At 41.9% G+C, this 27,655-nt stretch overlaps 1 protein-coding gene across 2 annotated transcripts in view; it reads left to right on the top strand.

Annotated features, from left to right (window-relative positions):
• The window catches only part of mgarpa (mitochondria localized glutamic acid rich protein a), a 30,252-nt gene continuing 2,597 nt past the window's right edge, over positions 1–27,655 (top strand). The window contains exons 1-6 of one of the 2 annotated variants that reach the window (XM_078404698.1): positions 2–207; positions 13,266–13,369; positions 14,569–14,674; positions 20,759–20,773; positions 23,108–23,257; positions 25,671–25,871. In XM_078404698.1, coding sequence (XP_078260824.1) covers positions 126–207; positions 13,266–13,369; positions 14,569–14,674; positions 20,759–20,773; positions 23,108–23,257; positions 25,671–25,852 — 639 coding nt within the window. In that variant the 5' untranslated portion in view covers positions 2–125 and the 3' untranslated portion in view covers positions 25,853–25,871. Of the gene's footprint in view, positions 208–13,265; positions 13,370–14,568; positions 14,675–20,758; positions 20,774–23,107; positions 23,258–25,670; positions 25,872–27,655 lie in introns of both variants that reach the window. The other variant, XM_078404708.1, reaches the window with a different exon arrangement.

Genomic DNA, 27,655 nt, shown 5'->3' with positions numbered 1-27,655 from the left:
GCTGTCAGTCAAGCAGCGGCTGCGGTTTGGTAGTGAGGGAGAATATCTACTGTGATCTGCAGAGCGCCCGGCGCTGCTGGTCTTTTCCACAGCAGAAGCTGCCACCGTTTGGATCACCAGGCACGATGTATCTCTGCAGGGTCGCCTACCTCAACCTGGCCAAGTTGTCGACATCCTCACGATTACTTAGGAACGTGTACAGAAACGGTGAGTGCTGCGCAGATGTGCCGGCTCCTCTGAAACGATAGACTCGATTATTTTAGGTGACAATTTGTCAGAGTCCCGGAGAGAATTCACTTTTGCAGCTGAACTGCACACAAAGATCTGGCGAAGTTAATCATTGTACCATAACACTCCCCTGGTTTAGGTTAGAAGTTGCGAAAATGCGCGTTGTCAAGAAAGAGAAGTTGCTTTGGTTTTGTAATTAACACCCGTTGGGTCAGTAACGTTGCAATGAAGTCTGCCCTTCAAGACAGACCCCAAGGTCTATCGCTTTGCTCCAAAAGCAGTTCTTTATTCACACCACGCAGCGTATTTTGGAGATAATTGGTAACTATTGGCCGTGGGCTTTATGGGAGAAGAGATTGGAATTTTATTTTTAGAGTTGGTTATGTAAGTATTCAGCCTCGGGCGTTTGGCGATGCGCTCTTGAAGCAACGCACCACCCCACTTCATCTCAGTTGACTGCCTTTAAAACGTGCTCACAGGGCGATTCCAAGAGTTAGGACAATTATTTGGTTGCCTCCCAACCTTAGACTTTCACACCGGCAGTGACAGTATGATCATTCCAGTGAGGTTATCTCTTGGGCCGTATAAAGACCCAAGCGGTGAAGTGGAGAGCGGTACGTAAATAGGGGGGGCTGTGCTGTGGTGGGATAGGTGCCCTCATGGTACTGGGCTTCCCTCTGCTTTCGAGAGCCCCGCTTGTCAAGAGTTAAGCCGCATGAAGCTCCGTCTGCAGACTAATTGAAAACTAGGTCACAGGTAGATCAATGGCACAGGGGGCAGGAATGTCCTACATATTTATCTTCAGAGGGGTGCAGATGAAAAACTAGGAAAAAACCCATCTTGCAATTATTATGCGAATCCAGTTCGCGCAAGTAAACCAAAACGTATAAACCCCCTCAATGTTTCCCTCCCCCGACTGAACAGATCTCTTCCCGGGCTCGTGGTACCGCCCCCACATTGCATAACTGTGTCCCCGTGTTTCACAGGCTTCAAATTGCCATTGGATGGCCAGGGGACAGCAATAATTCCATTGGCGTCTCAGTGCATTTGGCAACAATAACTGGGCACGTTTCCCCTCTTGTGATTTTATCAGTGTTCTGTGTCCGATGTTTATGAAGTGCTCAAAGATTAAAAAAAAAATGTAGTGCGACCCGGCACTTTGATGTGTCCCCGGTTGTTTTAGATTTAAAACACATTTTGCCCATATTCCAACTGGCATCACTCAGGAAATGGGGGTCTAAATTCATCAGCGGATTCGGAACATTTTCAGGTCCAGTCATTGCCCGAATAAGGTTTCCTCAACAAAAAGCTATATTTTGGGTTTGGGTTTAAGATTTTTAATTGCAATGGATTTTTTTTTCCGAAGAACATCAACCGATGTTAACTTGAGAAAACTACATATTCTTTTTTTCTATATGTTGAGTTCTTATAAGTTTGGCAACTTCCTGAAACGATAACCAAAAAATAAAAATATTATTCAACATTGAATACAAAATTGCATAGGTTTAATAGAGGCTCGCACAGAACAGTATCAAAAGACTTGACAATCTATTCAGCAAAAGCTTTTAGGTGACACCTTATGTATACCCTAAAGATTCGGGTTCTTATTATATAAAACTGCTTGTATTTAAGACAAAAGTAAATAATGTCCCAATTCACATTTTTTAGTAAAATTGCTTGGTATGGGTATGCTAGTGCTTATTTCTGGGTGATTGCAGAAAAAGGGATGCAATGAGATCATTAGAAGTGATACGAGAAGCCTTTTAACAGAAAGGGCAATGGATATTTCGAAGTCTCCACTGAAGCTTTTCAATATCAGGATAATTGAATTTAGGATTGACTTTGGCAAGTCTGTGGAGTCATTTAAGTTCCTTAAATGGGGGGCCACCATCGACTCCACAGTCAAAAAGGCCCAACAGAGGATATACTTCCTGCGGCAGCTGAGGAAACACAATCTGCCACAGGCAATGATGGTCCAATTCTATACTGCTATCATTGAGTCTGTCCTCGCCTTCTCCATCATGGTCTGGTGGTTTGGCTCAGCCACCAAGTAAGACATCCGGAGGCTGCAACGGTCGTTCGCACAACTGAGAAGGTTGTTGGCTGCAACCTTCCCCCCATTGACGAACTGTACACTGCAAGGGCCAGGAAGAGAGCGAACAAGATCATCTCTGACCCCTCTCACCCTGGTCACAAACTCTGAAGCACTTCCCTCTGGAAGGCGACTCCGGACTGTCAAAGCAGCCAGACGTAAAAATAGCTTTTTTTCCCACGAGTGGTAGTTCTACTCAATAACCAAAGTCTGTAGTCTCTTTTTTACTCTGGTTTATTTTCACCCACCATAATGTTGTATCATTGTTTTGATGTGTTTATGCTTTATTCTTAATTGTTAACTATGTGTTGTCTTTTGTGAGCGGAGCACCAAGGCACATTCCTTGTATATGCATATACTTGGCCAATTAATTTATTCATTCATTCATTCAATTTTAGGCAACAACATCAAGGAGTATGAAGCATAGCCAGTTAAACATGGCCGTTGTCACCATTCAATGGCAAACTGTCTGCTGGCTATGCTTCACCATTATCTCCATTCAATGGCAAAATGTCTACTGGCTATGCTTCATTTTGTCTCCTTTTCATCTCTAATATTTGTCACTAACTCCACCCATATGCCTATCAACTCCATCTATCACTTGCCAGGCTTTGACCCACTGCTGCCTCTTTACCAACTTTCTCCACCCTACTATAGTCAGTCTGACGAAGTCCTTAAATGTCGCCTATCTGTTCCCACCACAGCTGTGCCTGGTCTGCCGAATTGTTCGTACACTTTGCATTTTACTCAGGAGTCCAGCATCTGCTGTTCATTGTGTCAACAATTTTGGGGACTTGACTGGGTTGTTCTTGTTCCAAACATGTATCCACAAATGGCACTGGGTCTGTACACGCTGGAGTTTAGAAGAATGTGGGGCGACCTCATTGAAACATAGAATAGTGAAAGGCTTGGATAGAGTGGATGTGGAGAGGATGTTTCCACTAGTGGGAGAGACTAGAATGAGAGGTCATAGCCTCAGACTTAAAGGATGGTCTTTTAGGAAGGAGATGAGGAGGAATTTCTTCAGTCAGAGGGTGGTGAATCTGTGGAATTCTTTGCCACAGAAGGCTGTGGAGGCAAAGTCAGTAGATATATTTAAGGCAGAGATAGATAGATTCTTGATTAGTATGGGTGTCAGGGGTTCTAGGGAGAAGGCAGGAGAATGGGGTTAGGAGGGAGTATCTCACTGATTAGCCATGATTGAATGACAGAGCAGACTTGAAGGTCCGAATGGCCTAATTCTGTTCCTATCACTTATGATCTTATGAACTACGTTCCAGGAAAAGAAAATTTATTTTCAAAGTCTTTATTCCTTTCAAATTCTGACACCCAGATCAGGACATGGAGGCAAATCATCCCCTGAGACCTGCTTGGAGCTAACAGTAGGTGTGTCGAGGTTTGGGTTATTCCAAAGCAAAGTCTTAGCACAGCTTCTGGTCAGCAGAACACCAGCTGCCAGACACCCCTTGCTGCCCTCAGCCTGACTGATAAATTGTGCGGCAATTTCACAGCTGAAGACTAACCCTAGATCAAGCCAGAAGAAACAGCATGGCTGAGGTGAAAACGGCTGAAAATTCCTGTGTTGTAATTTTCAAACTCTGGTAATCAACCTTGGTGTTTCTTGAAACTGGATCATTCTAGACTTTTACTGAATCCCAGGCTATTTATCTGTGGCAGAATAAAGATAACATCCATTAGCAATCAGATCCAGGGCTTGAAAGGGATGTCAAATAATTAGCATCATACAGAGATAGCAATCTTTTAAGGACTGTTATCAGTCAGATATCCTCACCACTCCTGACAAAGGGGTTGGTCCTTGCTCAAGGGTAGAGCCCTGAAGGGATTTGTGGAAAAAGGTCCTTTAGTTACTTTCATTTTTAATATTTTGAAGGCAAAAGGCAGGAAGGGATTTCATTAATTTAATCTGTATCAGAGTACTGATTCAGCATTTTTGAAGTGTTCACCCATCTATCCTGTAGGAAAATACATTTGTTGTGAATACCAATAATATTTTTATGAAAGTCACTCAATAAAAATCTTACTAATGTTGAAGCACTCACAAAATGCTGGAGTAACTCAGCAGGTCATGCAGCATCTAGGAGAGAGGGAATGGGTGACGTTTTGGGTCGAGACCCTTCTTCAGTCTGAAGAAGGGTCTCGACCCGAAACATTACCCATTCCCTCTCCTAGATGCTGCATGACCTGCTGAGTTACTCCAGCATTTTGTGACACCTTCGATTTGTACCAGCATCTGCAGTTATTTTCCTACAATGTTGAAGCACAGTGTATCAAAAATAAATGCTGCAGAATAAAGTACTGATGCAATTTAATTACATACGACTATTTAAAAATTAGAATACAACATTACACATCGAACTGTATTTTTCTAGTAAACAATGCACCAATTCACATTTTTAAGTAAAAATATTTGGTGGCAAAATTCCTGTTTCAAAGCTTTATCCCCTTGCACATTAAATTTTACATCCATGACAATATGCATGATCACTAGATTAAATAAATGTTCAATGATTTCCAATAAAAACACTTTTGTTTAGGACTAATCAAACTTTGAGCAATAATTTAGGCGACTGGCTAGGCAACAGTAATGTTTAGATTACGGAGTGATCATAACAGTTAGTTGACCAAATATATCACGATTTATTGTTAAAGGAGAAAGACCTCTGATGATTACATTTCCATAGTTTTCATAAAAATTCAAACCAAAGATAATTCCTGAAAACTGGCATTGCACAAGGATTGGCCCGAGTCACTCATGCGCTAATTTCCCGCAAGCTAAAGTGCATGCACTGTAGAGGGGCTGCATGATTTGAGCAAATGTGCATCTTACCGGTTGCTACTTTCTTTGGGCTAATTTTAATTTCTATTTTGATCTCATTCAATTTTATAAATGCTCTCTCTCCACTTGTAATCAAATCGTCTTTTTCTTCCTCCTTGCCAATATATAATTCATTATGTTCTCCTCCCACTAATTCCAAGGAAGAAGGCTTCATTGCTTCTTTGTAATTCCAGTTGAAGGATCATTAATAGTGATTTTACCAAAGTCACCAAAAGGAACATTTAACATTTAAATCAGAGGATAGCATACAGTTGTACGCTTGGGCATAATGTGAGGGAGTACACTGACTTATTCTTCCAAGTGGTTCCATTTTCCTTTGGCTGGTACATAGCTGGCAGGTTGCCTTCATCGCAATAGCTACATTCCATTATTACTTGCACCCAACTTTCCAAGAGAATTGCCCTGATGGTAGATCCTGAAGTATGTGCATCTCGTTTGCCCTTAAAATGATAAAGAAGAGGAAGAAAATCCATTGAAACAGATAACAAAATGATTTCAATAATTGGTGAAGATAAAACTCTGACCATATTCATTTTACCTGAGATACAAAGACTTTGGATGACCCCTGTCTATGCCTCAAATGAACAAGAACATACAGTGCTTCATGAGCACCATGAGAATGTCAACACTGGTTGATATTGAGATCCCGGTTGCTTCTTAATTGGAATGGATGTGGTCCTGATTTTACATAATGTTGTGCTGGAGGTGAGAGATAGGAGGCACATCCCCTCTGATATCTCTCAAAGGAAGAGGAATCCTGAGTAAGTCATACATAAGTAGCATAAGAGGTAGTGTAAGAAAATAACTGCAGATGCTGGTACAAATCGAAGGTATTTATTCACAAAATGCTGGAGTAACTCAGCAGGTCAGGCAGCATCTCAGGAGAGAAGGGTCTCGACCCGAAACGTCACCCATTCCTTCTCTCCTGAGATGCTGCCTGACCTGCTGATTTACTCCAGCATTTTGTGAATAAATACATGTAGCATGTTTTGTTCGAGGCATACTATGCATGTGAAATACATAGAAACAACATGTGATCTTTGTAGTTATTTTGGAATTCAATCAGTGATGTTGTCTGACCACTATGGCTTGTCATAATACCAGTACACATTTCAGTTGGAAATCCAGTTAAACAAAGGTCAATTTGGCTACTTACATTCAATAATAATAAACTGGATTACACTTCAGGAACAAATGAACCCAGTTTTCAGATCTTAATAAATAACATAAAGTTTGCTTTTGAGCTTTTTTTGCATGACTTTAACCTCTGAGTTATGCACATAACATGGATTGCTAGTGTCGTGATTATAAAGTTGATAGAACATAGCACATGGAACAGTACAGTACAAGAGCAGGCCTTTCGGCCCATAATGTCTGTGCCGAACATAATGCCAAGATCATCAATTTCTACCTGCATATAATCCATATCACTCCATTTCTCTGCGTATCCACATGGCTATCCAAAAGTCTTTTAAATGTCACTAACATATCTGCTACCCTGGCAGCATGTTTCAGGCACTGGCCACTCTCTGTGTAAAAAGCTTGTGGGGTGCATCTTCTTTAAACTTTGCCCTTGAAACTCTGCCTTCCAGTATTTGATTTTTCCATCCTGGGAAAGACTGTCCACCTTATCTACGCTTCTCATAATTTTATAGACAATAGACAATAGGTGCAGGAGTAGGCCATTCAGCCCTTCGAGCCAGCACCGCCATTCAATGCGATCATGGCTGATCACTCTCAATCAGTACCCCGTTCCTGCCTTCTCCCCATACCCCCTCACTCCGCTATCCTTAAGAGCTCTATCCAGCTGTCTTGAAAGCATCCAACGAACTGGCCTCCACTGCCTTCTGAGGCAGAGAATTCCACACCTTCACCACTCTCTGACTGAAAAAGTTCTTCCTCATCTCTGTTTTAAATGGCCTACCCCTTATTCTTAAACTGTGGCCCCTTGTTCTGGACTCCCCCAACATTGGGAACATGTTTCCTGCCTCTAATGTGTTCAATCCCCTAATTATCTTATATGTTTCAATAAGATCCCCCCTCATTCTTCTAAATTCCAGTGTATACCAGCCTAATTGCTCCAGCCTTTCAACATACGACAGTCCCGCCATTCCGGGAATTAACCTAGTGAACCTACGCTGCACGCCCTCAATAGCAAGAATATCCTTCCTCAAATTTGGAGACCAAAACTGCACACAGTACTCCAGGTGCGGTCTCACCAGGGCCTGGTACAACTGTAGAAGGACCTCTTTGCTCCTATACTCAACTCCTCTTGTTACGAAGGCCAACATTCCATTGGCTTTCTTCACTGCCTGCTGTACCTGCATGCTTCCTTTCATTGACTGATGCACTAGGACACCCAGATCTCGTTGAACTCCCCCTCCTCCTAACTTGACACCATTCAGATAATAATCTGCCTTTCTATTCTTACTTCCAAAGTGAATAACCTCACACTTATCTACATTAAACTGCATCTGCCATGTATCCGCCCACTCACACAACCTGTCCAAGTCACCCTGCAGCCTTATTGCATCTTCCTCACAATTCACACTACCCCCCAGCTTAGTATCATCTGCAAATTTGCTAATGGTACTTTTAATCCCTTCGTCTAAGTCATTAATGTATATCGTAAATAGCTGGGGTCCCAGCACCGAACCTTGCGGTACCCCACTGGTCACTGCCTGCCATTCCGAAAGGGACCCATTTATCCCCACTCTTTGCTTTCTGTCTGTCAACCAATTTTCTATCCATGCCAGTACCCTACCCCCAATACCATGTGCCCTAATTTTGCCCACTAATCTCCTATGTGGGACCTTGTCGAAGGCTTTCTGAAAGTCGAGGTACACCACATCCACTGACTCTCCCCTGTCAATTTTCCTAGTTACATCCTCAAAAAATTCCAGTAGATTTGTCAAGCATGATTCCCCCTTCGTAAATCCATGCTGACTCGGAATGATCCCGTTACTGCTATCCAAATGCTCAGCAATTTCGTCTTTTATAATTGACTCCAGCATCTTCCCCACCACTGATGTCAGACTAACTGGTCTATAATTACCCGTTTTCTCTCTCCCTCCTTTCTTAAAAAGTGGGATAACATTTGCTATCCTCCAATCCACAGGAACTGATCCTGAATCTATAGAACATTGAAAAATGATCTCCAATGCTTCCACTATTTCTAGAGCCACCTCCTTAAGTACCCTGGGATGCAGACCATCAGGCCCTGGGGATTTATCAGCCTTCAGTCCCATCAGTCTACCCAAAACCATTTCCTGCCTAATGTGGATTTCCTTCAGTTCCTCCATCACCCTAGGTTCTCCGGCCCCTAGAACATTTGGGAGATTGTGTGTATCTTCCTCAGTGAAGACAGATCCAAAGTAACGGTTTAACTCGTCTGCCATTTCTTTGTTCCCCATAATAAATTCCCCTGCTTCTGTCTTCAAGGGACCCACATTTGCCTTGACTATTTTTTCCTCTTCACATACCTAAAAAAACTTTTGCTATCCTCCTTTATATTATTGGCTAGTTTACCCTCGTACCTCATCTTTTCTCCCCGTATTGCCTTTTTAGTTAACTTTTGTTGCTCTTTAAAAGAGTCCCAATCCTCTGTCTTCCCACTCTTCTTTGCTATGTTATACTTCCTCTCCTTAATTTTTATGCTGTCCCTGACTTCCCTTGTCAGCCACAGGTGTCTCTTACTCCCCTTAGAGTCTTTCCACCTCTTTGGAATAAATTGATCCTGCAACCTCTGCATTATTCCCAGGAATACCTGCCATTGCTGTTCTACCGTCTTCCCTGCTAGGGCCTCCTTCCAGTCAATTTTGGCCAGCTCATGCCTCTGTAATCCCCTTTGCTATACTGTAATACTGACGCTTCCGATTTTCCCTTCTGCCTTTCCATTTGCAGAGTAAAACTTATCATGTTGTGATCACTGCCTCCTAATGGCCCTTTTACCTCTAGTCCCCTTATCAGATCAGGATCATTACACAACACTAAATCCAGAATTGCCTTCTCCCTGGTAGGCTCCAGTACAAGCTGTTCTAAGACTCCATCTCGAAGGCACTCTACAAACTCTCTTTCCTGGGGTCCATTTCCAACCTGATTTTCCCAGTCTACCTGCATGTTGAAATCTCCCATAACCACCGTAGCATTACATTTTTGACACGCCAATTTTATCTCCTGATTCAACTTGCACCCTATGTCGAGGCTACTGTTTGGGGGCCTATAGATAACTCCCATTAGGGTCTTTTTACCCTTACAATTTCTCATTTCTATCCATACTGATTCAACATCTCCTGATTCTATGTCACCCCTTGCAAGGGAATGAATATCATTCCTTACCATCAGAGCAACCCCCCCCCCTCTGCCCACCTGTCTGTCTTTTCTATACGTTGTGTACCCCTGAATATTCAGTTCCCAGCCCTGGTCCTCTTGTAGCCATGTCTCAGTGATCCCTACAACATCATACTTGCCCATGACTAACTGAGCCTCAAGCTCATCCACTTTATTTTTTATACTACGCGCATTTAAGTACAACACTTTAACTTCTGTATTCACCTCCCCTCTCACATCGGTCACAATTGGCCCTGTCCTTAATTTCTTTTCCCCTCTAGAACTTCTGTTCCCATTCTTCCGAGAGTCTTTTGCAATATCTCCTGTATTCCCTTTGACCTCATCTTCATATTCACAATTTGTTAACCCCTCCCCCCCACTACTTAGTTTAAAGCCACAGGTGTCACACTAGCAAACCTGCCTGCCAGAATGTTTGTCCCCCTGCTATTAAGATGTAACCTGTCCCTTTTGTACAAGTCACCCCTAGCCCAGAAGAGATCCCAGTGGTCCAGAAATCTAAATCCCTGCTCTCTGCACCAGCCCCTCAGCCATAAATTCATACCCTCTATCTCTCTGTTCCTGGCCTCACCAGCACGAGGTACCGATAGCAGTCCAGAGATAACCACCTTCGACGTCCTACTTCTCAGTGTTTTTCCCAACTCTCTAAACTCCCGCTGTAGCACCTCCTTCCTCTTCCGCCCGACGTCATTCGTGCCCACATGCACAACGACTTCAGGTTGATCGCCTTCCCTCACTAGGATTTTCTGAAGCCGGTCCGTGATGTGTTGAACCCTGGCACCAGGGAGGCAACAGACCATCCTCAAGTCCCTCCTGCTGCCACAGAATCTTCTGTCCGTCCCTCGGACGATGGAGTCATCGACCACTACGGCTCTTCCTGACTTCGGTCTCCCCTGTCGAGTATCCTTGCCAACAGGTCCGCCACTCGGACTGGAAACGTCTTCTGCCCCGACAGTTCCCAAGAGGGTATACCTATTTGCAATAGGCACAGCCACTGGGGTCTCCTGTAGTCCTCGTCCACTCCCCCCTGAAACAGTCTCCCACCTTCGCTCGACCTGGACCCTTGGCGTGACAGCCTCACAATAGGTCCTGTCGAGGAAACTCTCGCATTCCCGGATGGCCCTGAGGTCATCCAACTGCCTCTCCAACTCCACCACACGTCCATTCAGGAGCTGCACCTGGACACAGTTCTTGCAGGTGTAGCTCCCAGAAGCTCCAGCGACGTCCCTGTCTTCCCACATCCTGCAGGAAACACACTGCACCAACTTTTCTGCCATTACCTTGTGTCTGGCTTAAAACAATTGTAACCTCCTCACCTCAGCCTCCTCGCCGAAGACTCGCACTTCCCTCACAGGGCACTTCCCTCACAGGGCTGCACCCTTTTGCAAGTCTTGCTTATATCACCAATTAAATTGCCTGGTTGTCCAATTTACCAGACTTCTCACTTAAATGATCAACCAATCCACGTATTCTCTTCTGACTGACTTATTACACTGTAATTCCCACTCACTTACAGCCAATGGTGGTCCTCTCTCCAACTTCCCGACCTTTACAGACTGATTAACAGTGCCCTATTGGTGCTCCTTTTAAACTGCCGTTTCTACCACTATTAACAGGTACTTACTTTCAGCCAATTATATACTTCCATCAGTTCTCTCCTCAACCTCCGGTGTTCCAGAGAAAACAATCCAAGTCTGTCCATCCTCGACCTATAACTAATACCCCCTAACCCAGGCATCATTCTGGTACATCTCTACACCCCTTCCAAAGCCATCACATCTCTCCTGTAATGGGGCAGCCAGAACTACACACCATATTCCAAATTAAGTGAACTATATTACAAATTCTAATGTTTATTTGGGAATATAGTATTAAAGCTTAGTTAGCAGAGGTTAAGATATTAAATTGTGTTAGCAATTGCAGCTGGATTTAACTATTTGAACATTCTTGCCTGCCCTACTGTTCAATGCTGTTCAATAATCTTTCACTTCATAGCCCTAAACTCTGAACATATTTTAATCTCTGGACAGATCTGCAGTGCACTTTGTGAGAGGTGCCGTATCTTTGTGGAAAATAATAAATTGAGCTAAATATCTCTGATCGTCTTTGCTCCTTTGGAACAGTTTGACAGACAGCATACCTGTATGTGTGGCACCAACAAGGTATTCTTCACTCTTTTAAGCAGAAAAGCAAGAACAGACTGCTGGCCTCAACAGACGCCAAGCATCTTCCTGCTCTAACCCTCACCTCCAACAACAACCATGTGAGGTCTTGAATTTCTCTACCCAAAGGCTGCGACCACCCACTCTACTGATATTGTTGCTTCCCTCCCTCGCCCTTTTCTCTATTTAGATTTTTTTTTTTTAGATTTAGATTCTACAGCGTGGAAACAGGCCCTTTCGGCCCACCAAGTCCGCGCCGCCCAGTGATCCCCACACATTAACATGATCCTACACACACCAGGGACAATTTTTACATTTTTACCCAGTCAATTAACCTACAAACCTGCACGTCTTTGGGAGTGTCTATGTGCCTGATGTCTCATGCTCACCCTTGCAAAGTCCTGAACATGTGGTGTTATGCAGATTCTCTCCACTCCAGTCCATTTCTGAACCTTTCCTGTCCATGAATTCCATTCACCACCTTCCTCAACTCTGTTCCTACTAAATTTCTGACCCATGATATCTCTGTTTGGCTGCCAGGTTAATGCTTTACTTTTTCCGAGTGACTGCTCCTCTACCTTAGAATCTATCATTGTCACCCCTTTTCTCATAGCCAATCTTCAGCATCACAATCTCCTCCTCTTGATCCAATTCCCAACTTCCCTCTGCTCTGCAAAGTCTCTAGTTTCCCATCTTGGCATCTATCCTGGTTGGAACTCTTAGTCAGCCTTCTGCCACTCAGGTTCCTGACACTGCTACGGCAGTGAATTCCACTAATTGAGGATAGACACAAAATGTTGATGTAACTCAGCGGGTCAGGCAGCATCTCTCTGGAGAAAATGGATGGGTAACGTTTCAGGTCAGGACCCTTGTTCAGACTGATTGTGGGGAGCAGGGTGGGGGGTGGGGGACTGGACACAAGAAAAGACTAGGACAAATCAGAGGCAGCAACGGATGCCCTCTGGTAGGGAGGTTCCCTGATAGGTCAATTGTTATCTAGGGACAGTGTGGTCCCAAGAGGGATACATTGTTGCAAACTGTGGAACTGGTTAACCAACTTTTAGTGGAGCAAGGAGCAAGGGGGGAGGAGGGTGTTTGTAGAAGTTACCTAAAGTTAGAGAATTCAACATTCATACTGCTGGGTTGTAAGCTCCAAATAAGAGGTGCTGTTCCTCCAATGAATTAAAGCCCTTTTTCTTGCATGATTTGGAGCTACAGCTCTGTTTAGTTTGTAGTTAATATATCAGTTTCATGTTCTTGAGGAGAGGAATTCTTCTCAATAAAGGCACCACCAAATTTAGATTGTCTTGTGGTTGAAGTTTGATCAGAGTGCCCCTTCTTCATTTCATAGAACTCCTTTACCTCAATTTTGCGTCAAGTGTGCAGAGCTGTCCTGTCCTGTTCAGATCTAAATAACAAGCTCTGTGGTTGCCTCCTTGTTGCTCAGGGCCAGGTGGCTTCACTTATAGGCTGGAATGCCTTAACCATTTAGAGCCAAGAACCATTTATCCCATTGGTGTTGCCAACTGTGTCCAGATCAAAGAGTAACTCAGTCTCGTGACTTTGCTTTGCTTCACAGGATCGATACGCCAGATATCGTCTGGTGGTCATTCAGGCTCATCGGGAGAGAACATGATATATGCTCTAATAGTCGGTGGAGTGATTGGAGGTGGAAGCCTTTACGTAAGAGCCAGTTCAATTAACACATTCAGACCTTTATCAGTTTCAGACTGTGTTCTTCTGCTTGGCACAATATACTTTCCCTCACCTTCAAGCTCATGACTGAGACTCCCTGCACACCAAGCTCCCCTTTGTGATTTGGTAAGTGAATGATGGCAAACTGCTCCCAGAAGATAGATTCAGAGAGTCATAGAGTCATATAGCACAGAAACAGGCCTTTCACCCCAACCAAACTGTCCCATCTCAGCTAGTTCCATTTACCCACTTATAGCCAATATCCTGCTAAACCTTTCCTATCCATGTACCTATTCAAATGTCTTTTAGATGATGTTATTGTACCTGTCTCAACTACTTCCTCTGTCAGGTCATTCCACATATCCACCACCCTCTGTATGAAAATGTTCCCACCCAAGTTTGTATTAAATCTTTCCTCTCTCATCTTAAATGTATGTCTTCTATCTCTTGATTCACCAATCCTTGGAAAAACATATTGTGTTTTTTTAATCTATCCTCTCTATCTATTCCCCTCTTGATTTTACACCCCTCTATAAATTCACTCCTTATACACTCCAAGGAATAAAGTCCTAGTCTCCCAACCTCTCCCTGTAGCTCAGGCCTTCGAGTCCTGGCGACATTCGTGTAAATCCTCTCTGCACTCTCTAGCGTAATGGCTTCTTTTCTGTAGCAGGGTTACCAAAACTGAACACAATTTACAACTGATAACAGTGAGTACAATTCATAAACACAGAACATAGAATAGTACAGTAGAGCAACAGGTCCTTTGGCCCACCATGTCGATGCTAAACATGATGTCAGGTTTCAACTAAACTCCTCTGCCTGCTTGTGAGCAATCTCCCTCCATTACTTGCATATCCGTGTGCTTTATCTAAAACCCGTTTAGAGTGCTTTGACTTAAAAAATAGTAAACGATGTTTTAGAAATGTGAATATTTCTGCTCCCTTCCTTTTAAATGTGGAAATTGTTATTTAAGTTGTCTCTTTTTAGAGAGCACTGGTAAAGATCCAGCTGCTGATTGACTTCTGATCTTTTAGGCAGAAGCAGCATCTGGGATGAGATAATGCAGAAAGGATAAAATAAATGATTGATTTTCTATCTCAATTATTTGCAGAAGCTGCATAACATTTTCAATTGCCTGCATTTTTTTCAGCATAGGTGATCAATGATGGATTGTGTTTCCCCAGACATACAAGGTTCTCCACAACGACAAAGCCAGATACAATGACAGAATTGCAGAGATAACGGAGCGTCCGAAGAGTGAGAGGACACCTAAGGAACCGCAACCCAAGGGTAAATTATACTGTTATGTAAAGTTACAGCTGCCTCAGGTTGGGATCCAATGGCTGCACCAGACTCAGCTACGATGTTTGAGCTTGAGTTTAATTTATTGTCACGTGTACCGAGGTACAGTGAAAAGCTTTTGTTGTGTGCTTACCAGTCAGCAGAAAGACTATGCATGATTAAAATCGAGCCATCCACTCTGTACAGATATATGATAAAGGGAATAACGTGAATAACGTTTGGCACAAGATAAAGCCAGTAAAGATGTTTATTGGTGCTTGGAATAATGGCCAGGACATACAAGAGTTTGGACATTTCAAGCAATGCCACAGACCCGGGTTCAATCCTGACTACGGGTGCTGTCTGTACGGAGTATGTACGTTCTCCCTGTAACCGCGTGGGTTTTCTCTGGGTGCCTCAGTTTCCTCCCACACTCCAAAGATTCATAGGTTCGTAGGTTAATTGGCTTCGGTAAAGTTTGGAAATCTAGTGTGTATGGGGATCGCTGGTCGGTGTGGACTTGGTTGACTGAAAGGCCTGTGTCTGCGCTGATTCTCTAAACCAAAGTAAACTAAATTATAACTGCAACTTAGGCCAATGTCCTCAGCAATTGTAGACACAAGGAACTGCAGATGCTGGAATCTTGAGAAAAACACAAAATGAAGGACTAACTGAGCAGATCAGGCAGCATCCGAAGAAGGGTCCCGACTCGAAATGTCGTTTGTCTATTCCCTCCAGAGATGCTACCTGACCCGCTACCTGACCTGCTACCTGACTTTGTGTTTTCCTCAGGAATTGTTCCTGGCATCACGCATGTCATTATTTAGTTCATGAAGAAATTTGCTCAAACTGTGCTGCATGTCAGAGAGCAGTGTGACTGGAGAGTGTGGAGTAGGGAGCTGATGGTGAGGCTGAGCTCAGTGTTATTGGCACACGTTTGGAATCTGACGTGTTTTCACATGTTTGCATGAAGGATTAGGAGAGGGTAATGGAAAAAATCCTAGGGGGAAACTTAGAGGCACGGGAACAGTGCCATTACAGGTGATTCTCTTGGATAAGACAATAGATATTCATGAAATCAGATGGGAGCAATCCCAGAGTGCTGGATATTGGAGGAGGGATGCCGAAGGAGTCCACCGATAAAACCTACAGAGAACATAGCGCAGAGTAAAGGAGAAAGTCAGTTCATCGTGGTCATAGTTATCATATGTGATAGTTTTCTCGCAAGATGTGTACAACTTTCCTTTTCAATGAATTGTGCCAAATATAATCCAAGTTCCTTTCTCTTATGCAAGTTAGGGAGATCAGAAGGAAGAATGACCCTGCAGTTGCTTAGATAGACACAAAATGCTGGTGCAATTCAGCCGGCCAGGCAGCATCTCTGGAGAGAAGTAGTGGGTGACGTTTCGGGTTGAGACCCTTCTTGAGACCTGAAAGGTCACCTAATCCTTCTCCCCAGAGATGCTGCCTGTCCCGCTGAGTTACTCCAGCATTTTGTGTCTATCTTTGGTTTAAACCAGCATCTGCAGTTCCTTTCTACACCTGTAGATGCTAACATACATTTTTCACACACATTGACTTTGACATTGCAAGGGGTGAATTAAACATTACAAATAACAAATTACAAAGTGATTTGACTATAAATCTGAAAATATATTTGGGTAAAGATTACCAAGCAAATAATTAAATTACAAGACACGAAGTGAAGAAAGAACCCAACCCGAAGCATCATCTATCCACCTTCTCCAGAGATGCTGCTTGACCTTTTGAGTTGCTCCAGCACTTTGTGTTTTGGTTTGTAAACCAGCATCTGCAGTTCCTTGTATCTAAATAATTAAATTCGATTTATTTACCCATTCTGTTCCTGTAAAATCTTAGAGTGATATTTTTATCTTTTGTCTTACTTTATGAAAAATGACAGGGAGAAAATTACGAATCATGAAGTTGATATTGTTAATAGGATATTTAAACCATTATGATTCGGGCTGAGAAATAAAGATACACAGGGTGAAATTGGCCTTTAATAAAAATGTAAAATGAGCAGTGGTGAATTATCTGTTTGTATACCATCACCTAATTTCCTTTTAAGAATTAAAGAATTTCATATTATGTATATGGATGTAGAATCAAAGCCATTTTTGTGCCATACTTATCATCGCTCCTACCCTATGTATTTTAGATATTTTAGGAATTATATTTATGCAACAACATCACTAAGTTAGCACAATAATATCTCAGTCTCTTTAGGTACAAATCCTCAAATTAGCAATAATGATCAGGATGCAATATAATTTAAATAAAACGTGTTGTGAATAATAATAGTAATAATAATATTAAGTTGGATATCACAGATAATAGAGAGCAGCATTTCATTAATATTTCATAATCTGTATTTTCTATTCATCCTTCAGGCCAAAATAATGCATTATAATTGGAATCCAGTTCATTTTCTGTTCTAATTGAAATAAAGATGTACAGGGATCTACATAGAATTTCAGTTATTTTAATAGACTTTGCTCCAGTAATTGTGCAGATATGCAAGAATGAATAGACCAGGAAAACACAAGCATTTGGAAAAGATCTAGTGCCAGAATAGTGAATAACAAGATTTTATTCAGAATTTTAGTTTAGTTTAGTTTAGTTTAGAGATACAGCGCGGAAACAGGCCTTTCACCCCACCGAGTCTGCGCTGACCAGCGATCCCCGCACACTTACACTAACTGTCTTACACACACTAGGGATCATTTACATTTATACCAAACCAATTAACCTACAAACCTGTACGTCTTTGGATAGTGGGAGAAAAATGAAGATCTCGGAGAAAACCCACGCGGTCACGGGGAGAACGTACAAACTCCATACAGACAGCACCCGTAGTCAGGATCGAACCCGAGTCTTAGCGCTGTAAGGCAGCAACTCAACCGCTACGCCTTAAAGGAAGTTCAAAGGGAAGTTAAAAAGACACCAGAGTGTTGGATCTTGGAAGTATTGATTGTCTTCAAATGAAGAGAGAGCATTTCTAGGCATTGTACTCTGTTTTATTACTAAGATGATGGTACTTTGATGGGGTTCGCAGGTTTGGAATATGCTTGCAATGAAATGGTATATACTTCTCATTTTGCTCTGGTAAAATCTTCTGAATTAATAAAATCATCTGAGGATTTGATGTTGATATTGTTAGTAGGATGTTTAAGCACACATCCGTGCTTGGCGTGATGGCAGAAAGAACTGAAAGAACAAAATATATGGTGTAAAGTAATGACAACATTAAATAATGTTGAGATCAATTCATAATGGAAGAGTTTGGATGCAGAATGCACAAAGCAGGGCAAACAACATTTATCTGTGAAAATAAGTCAAACGTTAGATGACTGAGGTAGTTCTGGTGTCAAGATGGGATTTCACAAAAACTGGATAATGCAAATGAGAAAATAGAATTATGAGGACTACTTCTCAGTGGAAGAGTTAATATTATGCAAAACCTTGTGGAGTGCGGACAAAATCCTGAGAACATGAAACGGGCTGATATAACAGGTTTGTGATATCTCCACGCTTGTTCAACCATTCAGTAAGATGTTGGCTAGTCTCCCACATCATGTCTGTTTTCTGCCCTAATCTATATCCCTGGTTTTACTTCGCAGCTGATAACTAGTTCATCACAGCCTTGCACATGCTTATAAACTGATATTTGTAGCTCTTTGGGATGGAGAATTTCAAGGATTCACAAACTTCAGTGTGAAGAAATTTCCCCCCGGTTCAGTCGTATACACATCTTAACTTGAGATAACGGCTGCAAAATTGGACTTTGAGGCAAATTGACACCCAAATGGTTTGTGATGAATATGCACAGAAAAAAATCAATCATAATGTCAACCCTCATGCTGTGCTAATTTGATGCCATGGTGCCTAAATGTTGAGCAGTTGGAGGAACTCAGTGGGCCAGCCCACATTTGTAGAGGGACAGTTAAAATGTAGCAATCAGCAACTGCAGATGTTGGTTTACCAAAACAACCACAAAGTGCTGGAGTAACTCAACGGGTCAGCCAGTATCCCTGGAGAACATGGATAGGTGCGGTTTTGGGTCGGGACCCTTCTTCAGACTCTCCGTGGAGGGAAGTGGACAGTCAACGTTTCAGGTCGGGACCCCGCATTGACCCCTCGGGGCCAATCTAGTCAGTCTAGCCAGACTGACATTTGCCAATCTAGATGAAGCGTCCCGACCCAAAGTGTTGACTGTCCGTTTCCATTCACAGATGCAGTCTGACCCACTGTTCCTCCAAATGCTCTCCTTTTTTTACTACAGACTCCAGCATCTGCATTCTCTTGTGCCTCCTCAGTCTAAATGGTGCAACTTTCATGATTTCACCAGTAGTTGGCTGTTGTGGGCAATGCCACTGACTGCACTCATTTTGCATTGAAAGAAACAAATTCATGGACAAACTGGAAGTGATTCTATACCCTTGGTATCCAGATAATTCACCCTGTGTGGCAGTGCTTTGCATCTGGACTACTGTCATGATCTGTTTACTTCACTGCAGTCTGCTATGGCTTCAATCCATTGGCATTTCCTGAAAGATAAGCTGAACAGTCTTCTTCATTTGTTTCAATTTTTGTGATCTTATGAAAGGAACTTTTCAGAGCAGGTGTTGGAGACCACAAAGCAGGAAAAAACAAATCCATGAATACAATTTGGATTACATGGCAATTAGTTTGACAGTGTGATTCAATGCCGAACAAATTAGTCCCTCCTTTAATCAAAGTTCCGTAATTCAAATTATTCAGTAATTTAATTATTTTTACATTAAATTCCCACTTCTTTCAGATTTTAATTATTTTCAATTCTATTTTTCTTTCATGCAAAGTGGAGCTGTGAGTTATTAGGAGTCAGGACCTGGAGACGTGTTTCCAGAATTTGCTCACTTGTCCTTTCCTGTGGCTGTCATTTTCCCGAGTTCCTCCCTCTTTTCCAATTCCCAAGTTACAGCTATTTCTGGGATTTTGCTGATATCCTCTACATACACAAAATGACTCCTTGAGCATCTACTATCTTCAAAATCGTAGACCACATCTTTTCATCTACCCATTAAAACTCGCACTTGGAAGCTCCTCATTTCTATATTTGGCATTTTAGGAACATTCAATATCATTCTGTCCAAATTTTTCTCCGTATTTTTCCTATCTGCTCCCTGGAATTAATTGTCGATTTTAACGCAGTGTTGTTTCATTATGCAATTTACTTGACAGTGTCATGACAGGATTAACAAACTTCCTGCTTACCACCTAATCTTGTTACTTCTCTCCCAAAGCTGTTGATTCATGCTGGGATACAGGTCAATAGACAATAGACAATAGATAATAGGTGCAGGAGTAGGCCATTCGGCCCTTCGAGCCAGCACCGCCATTCAATGTGATCATGGCTGATCATTCTCAATCAGTACCCCGTTCCTGCCTTCTCCCCATACCCCCTGAGCTCTATCTAACTCTCTCTTGAATGCATTCAGAGAATTGGCCTCCACTGCCTTCTGAGGCAGAGAATTCCACAGATTCACAACACTCCGACTGAAAAAGTTTTTCCTCATCTCCGTTCTAAATGGCCTACCCCTTATTCTTAAACTGTGGCCCCTTGTTCTGGACTCCCCCAACATTGGGAACATGTTTCCTGCCTCTAACGTGTCCAACCCCTTAATAATCTTATACGTTTCGATAAGATCCCCTCTCATCCTAAATTCCAGTCTTTTGGCTTCGGCTGTTATCCATGTTTTTCCCTTCCAACCAGCAGACACATTTTGGCACTGCGTGGCATATATCCACATGTGGCCAGTATCTGCACCAACATTAGGGGCTGGAGCCAAGTTAAGTTTTCTCTTTGTTAATTCAGAGATCCAGAGAGCATTTGCCATAAGCCAGTTGCTGCTGGCCTGAGCAAACTCATAACAGAGCTGGAATACTGCTTGGGACATTCCTCTCTGCAGTGATGACATTTTATTTGCTAGGGCTTTGAGGGAACGTGAGCATTTTCTGCCATTAACAAAAAAATCTTGATACTATTTGAGTTTTAACAAATTCTTTATTCTTCATTTTTCCTTTCTACAGTTACAGAGAAAGCTGGTGAGTACACAATAATATCATATCATATCATATATATACAGCGCGGAAACAGGCCTTTTCGGCCCACCAAGTCCGCGCTGCCCAGTGATCCCCGCACATTAACACTATCCTACACCCACTAGGGACAATTTTTACATTTACCCAGCCAATTAACCTACAAACCTGTACTATTGCACCTTAATGTTAACAGTTTGCAATAAATAGTGAGTTGCCTGGAAAAATTACAGATTACATTCTTAACGATTTGTCGAAGTGCCTTCTTAGAACTATGCATGATGGAGGTTGCCAGTACTGCTAAGTGTTAAGACATAGTTCGTTTGAGATTTGCTTATTAATATGCAGTAGAGTTGCTGCCTTACAGCGCCAGAGACGGGTTCAGTCCTGACTATGGGTGCTGTCGGTACGGAGTTTGTATATTCTCCCTGGGACTGCGTGGGTTTTCTCTGGGTGCTCCGGTTTCCTCCCACACTCCAAAGATGTACAGGTTTGTAGGTTAATTGGCTTCGGTAAAATTGTAAATTGTCCCTAATGTGCAGGACAGTGCTAGTTTACGGGGTGATTGCTGGTCTGCGCGGACTCCGTGGGCCAAAGGGCCTGTTTTCACACTGTATCTCTAAAATAAAGTCTAATCTGGGTCCATTCAGCACACTCTATGTCTTAAATGGTATATATATATTCTTTCCTGATTTCCAAGTAACTGCAGTAAGTTGTTACTTAAGTGCGTTTCAAGAAGAGGTTACACTTGTACTTAATTTTGAAAATAAATCCTTATCTTCCAACTTGTCTGTTTTCTGTGCTCAGTGTCCATGTGAAGCAGTATTGGTGCAGTTAATTTTCCATCATTAATCATTAATCTTAACTAATGCAACAAAATGCCAACCTCAATTTATGGTATCACATGAAAATTATTACTAATAATAAACATGAATAATAAACATGAAACAATGACTTACCGTTCAACATTTTAATAATTTTCTTCTTTATTGGTCGCTTTCCAGAATAAAATACCAAGAATACCACTGTCTAAAATGAGGATGTAGAATTGGACACCTGGGGTAGACATTTTATATTTTTCCCATTCCTATAGGAATTCATTTGAACTGAATGCTTATTATTGCCAACATTGCTTTAAAACATTATTAATTTGCACAACGTGGAACTTGAAAAGCCATTCAATTGTAGTATTTAAATGAAAGTACATCTTTAGAGGACATCTTTCTAAAATATTGCAATTATTCAGTTAGTATATTTGAAAGCTGAGCATATTTTCCATGCCTGTTTTTACAACTTTTTATGTTTATCCACCTGCTATGTACTCTAATTCAGTAATCCCTTTCTTTCAAGCCAACCAATGAACTACCATGCATCATCACTTGTTTCCTCGCTGATGAAGAATTTACATAAAATACAGTTACATTAACATCCGCCTAACTATAATATCCTTCATGTAACTTGCAAGAATAGTTTACAAAGAGGGGAGTTGCTGTCTGTTCATGTTGTTGTCTGCCTTTACTTTCTCTATTTTTCATTTATATTAATGACTATCAATTGCATTCTTTTAAGGCTGAGTTGCTTGTCTTTTGCATGCTGCGAAGGCATGCAAGTGATCCTGCTGTTTGTGCTTTTGATGGGCTATTTACTCTGGTTGTCATCGCGGATTAATTCAACAGGTTTCATTATTCTGAAGTCCAGCTGGTGATGCAGTGCTGCTTGCCTTGGAGATTCCAGTTGTGCCGTTCCGTCAGGGTCTAATTATATAACGCAACAGTTCCTCCAAATGTTGCTTGTTTATTGTAACAAACATTGGCTCATTCTCTCCAATTTCCTCCTGGTACCCCATTTCACTTGCAAGTGTTGAATCATGTGTGGGTAGAGCCCTGTTCACACTATACTCCACCAGATTGGTCTCAGCCTACCAATGTGACCAGTTTGCTGTGAGATTGTAGGCTGGATATTAATAGTCCATTAAGCTTTCCCTGCTAATTATGATCCTGCCAACTGATAGCGACTCTAATTTAGGTCTCAGCGTCAAATATTTGCTAGGAATGAAACCCTAGCTTATTTATTTCACCTTCTCATTGGTGCAGAGCCCAATGTTGGAGTTCACCTCCTGCTTTGAGTGAGATTTCAATTTAGCATTTACGATCTGAGTGGTTTACTACCAGACCATCGAGTACACTCTCCTCATTACTTCGAATATACTCTGTGTTTGCCAGTAAATTCTGCAAGCAGCCCTGCATCAAACTGATTGGGTTGAAATTACTTGTTAAGGATAGCTCATGTTGTGGCTGCATATAATTTCACGTGGTTCTGTTAAACTTTCAATAAAATCAGATGAAGTGCAACCTCCTGAAGTGGTAGAAGCTGGCGAAGAGGTCTCTGCAGAAAATGTTGAGCAACCTGAGAGTCCTTCAGCAGTTGAACCCAACTTGGAAAAGTCAACAGTGGAAGAAGAAGTGATTGAAGTTCTGCCACTACCTACAGGTAAAGATTAACTAGCCTCTCCAGTCAGAAATTCTACACTTCAATAGGTCTATCAAAGGCTTATCTATCTTTCAACAGAAGGATATACTCTTTGTAGGTAGGTAGGTTGATGTTACCTATGAAGGTTGATATTACCCAAGCGTAAGCTTCAGACACATTTTTCCTCACATTTCAAACTCAAGATGAAATATTATGATGTCCTTAGTAAATTAGGTAAAAGAAGCATGTGACTTTGGCTGGAGCTGTGATAAAAAATATCCATAAGCTAAAGTAATTAGAAAGTCAATGGTCAGAAACTACTGGAATAGTCTCAGCCTTTAGAACATAATTTTGAATTCAAGTGTTTTACTTGTTATAAATGTAGAGAAATAGCTCAATCCAATTATTGTATTTGTATGTACAGGCAGTACCTTGGTTACATAAGGGTTCCATTCCTGAAAGCTATCCATAAGCCAGTTTATGTCTGTTTTCTACAGTAATTCATATCCTATTGCTCTACATACACTTACTATAATTCTTCCATTTCATCAAATACGCACCATAACACCACTCATAATTAACCAAATATGCTGTATACAGTTGTTAATGAATGCCACGAAGCATTATTATTATTATTATTTCTTGAAAAATTCTTAACAAATTTATGGGATAATTTGCGACAAATTGAATTTCCTTAAAAGTCAAGTCTTCTCTAACCCACAAAGCCCTGCATTTCGTAAATCATACAAAGCGAAACCAGCATATTTTCCTAATTTACTACATGTAACCAGTATTTATAATACAAAAATGATAATTTTTACAATTATGCAATAAACTCTTTGGTGTAAATGTTCATATTTATTCATTAGTACTAGAGAGGATACAGTGGGCAGCTAATTCCAACATCCCTTTAGGTAACAAAAGGCAAATTTCCATCTTGGAGTATCTTTTGGATGCTGGATCTTTGAACTTTTTTTAATGACGGACAATGGAGCCATGGTATGTAAGAAGGAACTGCAGATGCAGGTCAACACCAAAGGTAGACACAAAATGCTGGAGTAACTCAGCAGGACAGGTTGCACCTCAGGAGAGAAGTAATGGGTGATGTTTCGGGTTGAGACCCTTCTTCAGGCTTAGGTAAAACTGGGCCATGCGGGGCTGGAGAATGATAAGGTTGGAGGTTGTGGGGGGCAGGCAGCCGAAAGTGATAAAGTCAGAAATGGTCTGTGAGGCGTAGTAGGCTGATAATAGCAAAATAGTAATTCCCAAGATAGTCTGCTTTCATAATAGTTTATTAATAATGTGCAAAATGCACTTTGAAGTAGCTGTTCCCCAGATTTTCAACATTGGGAAGTGGGATGGCTGATGTAAGCAGGATGACTGATGACTGATGCAAAAATGATATTCAACTTCTCTGCCATTTCTTTATTCCCCATTATCACTTCTCCTGCATCATTCTCCCGCGGTCCAACGTCCACCCTTGCCTCTTTCGTACTCTTTGTATAACTGAAGAAACTCTTGCTATCCTTTTTTATATTATTGGCTAGCTTACATTTGTATTTCATCTTTTCTCCCCGTATTGCCTTTTTAGTTACCTTCTGTTGTTCTTTAACAACTTCCCAATCCTCTGGCTTCCCACTAATCTTTGTTTTCTGCATTCCTAACCAACAGAGCTACCCCACCCCCTCTGCCCACCTTTCTGTCTTTCCGATAGGACGTATAACCGTTCCCTTGGACACCTTTCTAAGAGAATATTCATCTTATGAGGAATATTCTTCTTGTTCATCCAACGTCAGTGAGCATCTCTGGTGATTATGATCACGTGGTCTTTTGATATCTACATACCTTCAGTTCCCAGAAACTTTCATTGGACAATGATTAAGATTGGAAAAATGGTTGGTTTTTATCCCTACTTCCACTGGTGCTGAAATTATTTTTTTTGCATCCAACTGCAGTTTTCACTGGAATCATTAATACCAGACTGTGCTGAGCATTGTCGGGGCAGCCTGGGATCACTAGTATCGTACCAGACTGTGCTGAACATTGTTGGGGCAGCCTGGAATCACTAGTATTGTACCAGACTCTGTTGAACATTGTTGGGGCAGCCTGGGATCACTAGTATCGTACCAGACGGTGGTGAAACTTTGACATACATTCTGTGCATACAATCAGTTGATTGCAGTGAATTGGCAGTGATTTACTTTAATCCTTTGACTTAAACGGAATTAAAAATCAATGGTATTACAAATAGTGGTTGCCTCTCTTAGTTGTGCAAGACACAAAATCTACAATGCAAAATCAATATCTGCACCTTTGTGCAAAAGTAGATTCTGCAAGTAGCCCTGCATTTAGGATGCAGTTTCCCTTCAAACAATACCAATGTAACATCTGGATATGTTTTGATGTGCCATCTGGAACTGTCGTTAACAAACAGATGATTCCCAGACTCCTGAAGAGGTTGAAGCTTCTGGAGAGACTCTGGAGTCAACAGCAGTGGAGGTGGAAGTGCCTGCAGCTAACATTGTTGAGCAGGTTGAAAATCTTCCAACGGATGTGGAACCCAATACGATGCCTGAGGAAGACGAGGCTGAGATCCCATCTGCACAGGCACAATAGCGACAACAGAACAACTAAGGTAACTTCGTCCTTCCTGAAAATTTATTTTGAAATGTAAAAATACATTCAGCGTGATATTAATCTTTTTCTCAACCTACCTTTCTCCTCACATTTGAGTTTGCCACCACTTGGAAGCTGGAAAGGTTGCAGAGAAAATTTAGGAGGATTTTGCCAGGGCTCGAGGGCCTGAGCTATAGGGAGAGGTTGAGCAGACTAGGACTCCTATTCCTTGGAGTCCTTCTAGAGGTGTACAAAATCATGAGGGGAATAGATAGGGTAGATACATAGTCTTTTACCAAGAGATGGAGAATCAAGAGCCAGAGGACATAGGTGTAAGGTGAAATAGGAAAGATTTAATATATACCTGTGGGGTAACTTTTTCACACAAAGGGTGGTGCGTTTATGGAACGAGCTGCCAGAGGAGGTAGTTCAGGTACTATCATAGCATTTAAAAAACATGTAGACAGGTACATGGATAGGACAGAGAGGGATATGGACCAAACAAAGGTGAGACTAGTGCAGGTGGGACATGTTAGTCGGTGTGGACAAGTTGGGCTGAAGGGCGTGTTTCCACGCTGTGACTCTTTGACTCTATCATGCTTGCCCTCTTTTATCCCTTCCCTGCTGCTTTCTCTCCCTCTGTGGTCATACCCTTGCCCTTACACAATTTGCTTATTCCCATCTCTTAATGACAGCCAGAACATTTCTGATCACTTTATATCCCTCAATATCCCCAACCAACCCCACCTCCCTTTTCCAAAGATGCTTGTGTCGATCCCTTGTTCACCATTGTACCCCTGCCACTGAATCTTCTTCAAACTCATCCTCACCCTAGGTTTGATGATGCTCTCTATCTATCTTTCTCCAGCACTGGGCCTCACCCTTGATGCCTTATTATCTGAGGATGATTAACTACTTGGAGTCATAGAGTCAGCAGGCCCTTCAGCAAAGTTCATCCATGCCAATCAAGATGCCCCATCTAAGTTAGTCCCATTTGCCCATGTTTGGCCCATATCCCACTTAACATTTCCTCACTAAACTCTTGTCCAATGTCTTTTAAATGCTGTTATAGTACCTGCCTCAACTACCTCCTTTGGCTGCTCGTTCCATTTACCCACCATCCTCTGAGTGAAAAGCTCCGCCTTCGGTTTGTATTAAATTTTTCTCCTCTCAACCTAAACCTATGTCCTCTGGTTCTTGATTCCCCTACCTTGGATGAAAGACTTTGGGCATCCACCCTATATACCCCCTCATGACTTTATACATCTTCCTTCTGCGCTCCAAGGAATAAAGTCCTAACCTGTCCAACCTTTCCCTAAAGTACAGGCCGTCGAGTCCTGGCAACGAGTTTTGCCCCCAACTATCCCTTCCTCTCTCCACTATATGATCACCAACATCTTGTACAACTTTAAGATAGCATCCCAACTTCTGTACTCAAATGCCCTGGTGAAGGCCAGTGGCTATCTAATATAGATACAAGGAACTGCAGATGCTGATTTACAAATAAATGACACAAAGTGCTGGCGTAACTCAGCAAACTCAACTCTGTGGTGTTACTCAATCACTTAGTGTTTATCTGATAACATCATATATCTGCAAGGAATACCAATATATTACAGTGGAACAACATTCTAAAGTGGGATGGCAACTATCGGAGATGCTTGAACAACATTGGTTAATTCCTTTATCTCAGACTGAACATTTACCCTGCACTGGTCTATTTAATCACAATTTCAGCAACAAACAGATTAAAAATGTCAAAATGTCAGCATTAATTTGTTAGAAAGATAGCCGTCTAAAGTA

The sequence above is a fragment of the Rhinoraja longicauda genome, chromosome 1, assembly GCF_053455715.1.
Source record: "Rhinoraja longicauda isolate Sanriku21f chromosome 1, sRhiLon1.1, whole genome shotgun sequence".
NCBI classification, from domain to species: domain Eukaryota; kingdom Metazoa; phylum Chordata; class Chondrichthyes; order Rajiformes; family Arhynchobatidae; genus Rhinoraja; species Rhinoraja longicauda.
The sequence above is the reverse complement of the archived record's forward strand: the minus strand, read 5'-3'. Positions and strand labels throughout refer to the sequence as shown.